Source organism: Propithecus coquereli, unplaced genomic scaffold (assembly GCF_000956105.1).
Source record: "Propithecus coquereli isolate 6110/MARCELLA unplaced genomic scaffold, Pcoq_1.0 Scaffold59, whole genome shotgun sequence".
NCBI classification, from domain to species: domain Eukaryota; kingdom Metazoa; phylum Chordata; class Mammalia; order Primates; family Indriidae; genus Propithecus; species Propithecus coquereli.
The window spans coordinates 4,297,557-4,304,253 of NW_012151840.1; the positions used below are offsets into that span (position 1 = coordinate 4,297,557).

Genomic DNA, 6,697 nt, shown 5'->3' on the forward strand with positions numbered 1-6,697 from the left:
TGTACCCCTAAGTCTCCGTATCTCTGGATGAAATGCCCCCACCCTTCAGCCACGGCCGACACCACAAGGCGCCTCACATTCACTTAGAGGGACTCAAAGTTGGTCAGCGTTCACCTTCAAACTCAGGGTCCGAAATGAGGCGCGGGAGGCAATCTGACCTGCGACCTCCCTTGAAGTTGCTGTTCTCCTGGCGCTAATGCGCACCCTGATCCCACGTGGCTGGCTCTCTCCTATAGTTCATTCCCACTCGGACGCCCCTTCTCAGATAGGCCTTTCCAGGCTACCCAAGCTAAGGAGCATCCCTCCTACCTGTCACTCTCTCATCACCCTGTTTTATTTTCTTCACTTTCTTGTTTATGCATTTGCTGCGTTGCTTTTTGTCTGTCTTCCCCCATAACGTGAGCTCCGGGAAGGCAGTGACTTTGTGTATCTGGTTCACCACCGTATCTCCAGTGCTTGGAACAGGGCTTGGCACGTAGAAGTCTCTGAGTAAATCTTTTTAAGGAAAGAGTAGAAGTGGTGGAGGCTAGATTTGAATCCCGGCGGTCTGATTGCTGAGCCTATGTCCAGAACCATCCATCATGCGTGTTGCTCCCACTCCATGAGTAATTAACTTTGTCTTGCACATATATCCTTCTTCCCTACTTTACTAGATGCTACATCTCTCCGGCCTTGCCTCCGCCCCCCCAGCGTTGTCCAGGCCCCAGTGTGTGCGGCTCTCTGGCATAGGCTGGCCTGGGCATGGTCTGCAGAAGGCCAGTAGGTGGTGCTGTTGGGAAGAGAAAAGGAGTCCCCAGGGGCTTCTTGGTGGGGAGATTGATCTGAGAAGCTCCCTGCCAGCCTGCCGCCTCGTCTTCCAACCATCTCCAGGTGTGAGGTAGGTGTCTGTGGGAGAGGAGGAAGAGCAGGTGTGGGTGAGACCAGACCAGCTGCCCGTGGGCCCAGGTGTCCTGTGGTTAATGATGGCAGTGGGGCCGGGTGTGGGGAGATATCCCCCCCTACGCTACTGTCTGGGTCAGGACCGCCAGTTCATGTTTATACAGGGCTAGCCTGGGCACCCACCTGCTGATCTAGTATCCCCTAACACACACACACACACACACACACACACACACACACACACACACACACACACACCATGAAGAATGGGGCTAGGGAGGGGTCAGGCAGTAGGCACTAAGTCTTCTGGGCTTACAGTTTTCCAGAACAGTCCCTTGGGCTGTTAATTCCTCCAGCACCAAGCAGCATGTCTTATACACGTAGGTACTCAATTAGGGCAACCAACCATCCACGTTTATGTGGGACCGAGGGGGTTCCCAGAATTGAGGACTTTCAGTGTTTCAGTCCCAGTCAAAACAAGATGAGCTGGTCACCCTATCAATAGAAGACGCCTTCCAGGTGACTCCAGAGCCCAGCACCCTCCTTTGTCCCTGCCCCTGGGGCATGCTGGTTGGCCGACTGTGAGGTGTCTCAGACCTCAGTGTGGTGGGCCTGTGAAGTCAGGCAAGAGCATGGCAAGGCCCAGAAGCTGTCATCCGGGGCTCTCATGCTGACAGGAAACATGTGTCCTTCACATGTAGGCAGCTGTAACAGGGCCACAGACCCCCAGGACCAGTGCAGTGCTGTTTGGACAGTGCAGCACCAAGCCCATGGTGCAGTACTTAGGAAATGGGCTTGACATCATGGAGGGCTTCCTGGAGGAGGCCAGTTTGTAACCTGTGGATTCACAGGCATAAACAGGAGAATCCTGGGTTGGAGGCAGGCAGGTGCAGGCAGAAAGGAGGCTGTGATGGGTTGTCAGGTGGAAGAGCAGTTGGATCATTTGGGTGCAGGAGAGGAAGGAGGTCTAGATGGAAAGAAAGGAGGAATAAAGGGGAGAGAGGCTAAGCCCCAGCTGGGATTGGAGGGCAGTGAGGAATTGCTATAAGGCGCTACTCAAGGCTGAGGCATTTGTGGGCCCAAAAGCTTACTAAGAAAACTTCATACCTGGGGGAGCCACCTCCCATCACTTACTTGTCCTCCTCCTTTTCTTTATTTCAAGCTGTGGTCATGCTCTCCTAGTCCCCAGGAGTCTGGGCCACCCAAAGAACCTTTCAGGAGTGTTCTGGAAGCCAGCGAAACTTCCTGTCTCCTGACCTAGAGGTCAGGTCTTCTGGATCTCCTTTCCCTGGGATGCTCCTTGTCCCCGGGCCCACTTCTGCCCAGGAGTTAGAGTTAGATGGGTTGGGAGGAGCTGGTTGTCACCTCCTCACTTGCACTCCTACCTCTAGTTCATGGGACACAACGTGTCCAGAGAAAGCTCCTGCTACCATCCAATAGATTTTGTTATAGGAAATTTCTTAAACTGAGCCAAAATACATAACTTCTGCCCGTGGGTCCCAACTCTGTCCTTTGGTACTTCACAGAAATCTCAACCCTCCCTCATATAAGCACTTAAAATATTTGAGGACAGCCGTCCTGCTCCCTTGGGTATTTTATTCTCTAGACTCGAGGAGATACGCTAGATGAGAGCCTGCTGGCTGCTGGATGTCTGCTCCCGTATCTGTGATCTGCAAGCTTGTCCCCTTCCCATCTGCCGAGGCCTGCCCTGTAATCAGCGCATTGTTCCTCTCTCTGGTACCCTGGGCTCTCCCTGCTCATTCGTCTCATGCTTCTTCTCAGCACCTGGCTGTCTGATCTTGGACTCCAATCTGTGCACGCCTTTAGAGTTGGAGAACAAAGACATTTCTTGGGCTTGAGCCAAGCTGGAGACGGGTCTGTGAGTCTCCCTCAGCCCGATCAGAAGTTTCACTGACAGAAGGGCCTCTCTGCAGGCTGGGGCTCTGGGGAGCAGCTGGTCCCTGGGGAGCAGTTGGGACCCTAGGGAGTAGCTGGGCCCTGGGTAGCAGCTGGTTTATTCCAAGGTTGGAAAAAGAATGAGAAACTTATTTCAACCAGGCGGGGAGGCAAGAGAATGGTGATTCAGGCATATGGAGATGTTCAGGGACTTGAGCCACTCAGGAGATTTTCAGAAAGGCGCCCTTGGTGCATGCAGCCTGCAGAAAAGACAGCTCCTAAGCTCTGTGCAGGGACACTGACTTCCTGGTTCACCTGGCACCTTGTAGGTGATCAGAGAGCATTTGTTAGAGATGAATGAATGAATGAATGAGAAAACAGCTTCTGGAAATCTCTTCAGTGTGCCCTGGCACTTCGGTTATGCAAGTAAGAGCTCAGTTCTGGAGTCAGAGGGACTTGGGTTAGAATCCTGACTTCACCACTTACTGGCTTTATGAGGACAGTCCAGTTCCTAAACAAAGGGGCAGCAGCTCCCTGAGGCTGCTGTCAGGACCCCCTTAGAGAATGGGCATGAAGCTCAGGGCTGGGCCCATGCCACCTGCAGACTCAGTGAGTGTGTGTTGGCTCCAGGTTGCTTCTTGAAATATCCCCCCAAATCATCCCTCAGTTCTCTCTCACCGTAGAAAGTCTCTAAGATTGAGAGGTTGGGGCAATCCTAGTCGGGGAAGACCCTCATTTCAGCCAACGGCTAAGACTTGGGGTTCCATATGGCCTTCAGGGAGGGGCTGTCCTGGCCCTCCTCCTCGTCACACACACTGAGGAGGGAGGGGGACCAGGGCAATGGGTAAGGACCCCTCTACCCCCTCCAGAGGCTGACCCTTGCCACAGCGTCCTCTGGGCCCAGGTCAGACCTCAGAGACTGCCGGGGAAGCCGGCTTTGGCTCTTGCGTGCCAGTCCTGTGCCTCCTCAGTCCTTTCACAGCCCCCAGAGGCCACAGCCTGTGTTTCCTTCATGAGGGGAGGGGCAACAGGATGCTGGCGGTTACCCAGGCTACGTGGCTTTCCTGAAACCAGGCCAGATGGCAAGGCAGACAATTTTGGTCCTGGAGTCTGTGTTCATCTCACAGACATACTTAGTTCTTCCTTCTGACACAGATGCTACGCTTGTAGCCGTCATGGGTTGATTTGGGATCCCTCTTTCCCACAACTCTCCTCCTCCCCATTCCAGCCCTTTCCTCTGGAAAGCAAAGGTCAGAGAGGAAAGTGGCTATGGTGGAAAGATCCCTGGACCTGAAGTTTTGAGTGTGTGCAGGTCCCAGCCCCTGGATTTTCTCCTGTGTCAAGTGTTGTGCATGGTGAACCTGTGATATGATGTGGTCCAGGTGACCTTAAGGAGGCCTCTTTCAGCCTTGCTGTTCTACGCACCTGTGAGGTCTGTTTTTCATTCCTGCTCTATGTCCTCCCCCTGACCCTCCCAAAAGGAGAAGACAGTCGTCACAAAGACAGCAGGTGGTTTGGTGGTGGGGAGAAAAGAGCACCCATCAAGTCAGATATTCACCTTAGGATCAGCTTTATTATGTGTTTTATCTTCACCAGGGAGAAGAAGGCAAGAAAGCTGGAGAACAGACCAGCCTGCATCACACAGACACAGATCACGTCTCTAAGGAGTATACATGGTGAAAACTAGGGGACCACAGCAGACCAGCTATGAAGCACAAAGATTAACAAGGACCCCAACATCCATCTCATCTTTCCTTATTGGTTGTCTAGATTCAATCATTTACATAATTTTGGTTCACTTTTTAAAGGCATAACCAACATTTCAATGTCTAATCATTTGCTGTTCTTTTTAGGATGCAGAGATGAAATGACTCAATTTTTGACTTTTGCAACACCACCAACCTCTTCTCAATACTAGTGGTGGTACTTGTGGTGATAAGTGGAAAGTCCATCAAAATTCGGTTTGTTTGAGGCTTGAATGAGAGCCTGACACTCTGAAAGGTGAATGAAGGCATCCATGGCTGTTACACACTCAGGGCTGGGTGAATTTTTGTCCCAAGGCAGCTGTGCTGGGCTCCTGTGGTCTCCCCTGGCAATCACACCATTCCTCCATTTAAGATCTTCCATCAGACTGCTGAGAACAACTCTTACTCACGGAGGTTGGTGACATACAGGGAGAACTGTCTTTAGAGATACAGACCAAGTCTGGAATACTGAGGAAGCCAGGAGGCAAGAAGGCGCATTGCATACAGAGCTACCCGCAGAAGAAGGTCACCAGAGCGTGGGCTGGGGTTGAGGTGTCATCTATTGGCCATCTTCTTGACCCCAGATGGCACATGAGCAGCTACTTTCCCTTGCCAGGGGGTGAGCACTTCTCCTGGACTTTCTGTGGGAAAACCTCCACACATTTTGTCTGGAACGGCTCCTGGCATGGCTCTACGCACTGAGGTGGACATTGGTCTTGGCACTGAGGTAGGCATGGATCTTGGCTTTGCTGTGGACAGTTTTCTTGACTTAGCTCCTGGCACTGAGGAAGACATACTTCCTGAGCTTGCACCGGGCCCTTCTCCTGGCAGGGGTCCTGGCACGTGGGGAGGCACAGCTCCTCAGCCTTCGCCTGGCACTGCTCTTGGGCCTTTTGGAGGCATGGAGGGGGCACGCATGGCTGCTTGCACTGCTGCTCATTAAAGGACATGCTGGGATGATTTGCAGAATCTGAAACAAACACAAGATTTGAAATTATCTACATTAAAAGTGCCAGGCTGGGAACTGGAGGATGAAGGGTTGAGAGAGGGGAAGAGGGAGTGAGTGATTGTTAAAGTCTAAGAACTCATTTCTCTGCTGCTTTTTATTCTTTTCTGTTTTCCGTCCCTACTGTGCCTCCCTCTGACACCTGTCTCCTGGGTGGGAACATTCTCAAGGCCTTTGTCTGCATAGCTGTAGCCCCAGACCCCAGTCTTACCATAGGTCTTCTCCTTCTCTTCTGTTTGACTAATCCTTTTGAAAATCAGGTGCAAGAGACTAGGTAGAGTGCACAGGACGGTTTGAGAGGCCCAAGAAATGACAAACTACTTAAAAATCAGTAGAAAGTACAGTCTTGGCAAGAACAGGACAGTGGCCTCCTAAAGCCAGAGCAACAGGGAGGGAGGGCACAGATGTTCCCACTTACCTGATCTTCAACAACATTCGACAAAGGACGTGGATTGTGGAGCCCAGAGAGGTGGAGACTTTTATATAGTGCTTGGTCCAGCCTCCCACAGGACTAACTGGCCACGTGGGCCGAGGTCCTAATTGTGGAGTCACCATAACGAGCTTCCTCTGAAATTGTCGATGGTCTGAGTCACTGCTTGGGATGCCTGTTAGTCAGACTGCATTTTGGCCTCTGGGTCTTCACCAGACCTCAGCAGGGAGGGGCTCCTTTCAGGTCTCTCTCATCAGAGGCAGCAGGAAGGGAATGTTCATAAAACGTTATCTCAGTCTGTTAAACCATGGTTGGGGTTCCTTGTCTGCCCAAACTGGTTCAGGATGTGGAGAGAGATAAGATCCACTGTGCTCACCTTGTCTTTGCCAGTGGGAAGACTTTTTGCCTGAGGCCTGGGGTCTGTCTGGGTCAAGGCTTGGATGGCCTGTTTCAGACATTTCCACTGGATGCCTCTTCCTCGAGCCTGGAAGGTCACATTTCCAGACACAGGAAGATGGCTCATCCTGTGGTCCCGAGCAAACCAAGGCCTTCAGCCTCCTGGATAGAACGATTTTCCTGCATGGTGGTCTTGAGGGAAGTTGGAGTCATTTGTCACTCTTGGGCAATGAAGTGAGATGGAGGAGAAGAGAGAGGAGGGAGAAGGCAGGCAATCTTCATCTTCTCAACCTTGGTTATGACACCCTTCTGAAAATGGAGTTACTCACAGAGTTTTCATAGTGA

General features: G+C 51.9%; 1 protein-coding gene across 1 annotated transcript; it reads right to left on the bottom strand.

The window, feature by feature from the left end:
- Positions 1-4,321: 4,321 nt before the first annotated feature.
- PRR9 (proline rich 9) lies at positions 4,322-5,978 on the bottom strand. The gene is made up of 2 exons (XM_012658640.1): positions 5,945-5,978; positions 4,322-5,490 (listed from the first exon to the last, which is right to left on the bottom strand). Exon 2 carries the CDS (start codon positions 5,468-5,470, stop codon positions 5,120-5,122), a length of 351 nt encoding a protein of 116 aa, XP_012514094.1. The 5' UTR covers positions 5,471-5,490; positions 5,945-5,978; the 3' UTR covers positions 4,322-5,119.
- Positions 5,979-6,697: the final 719 nt, after the last annotated feature.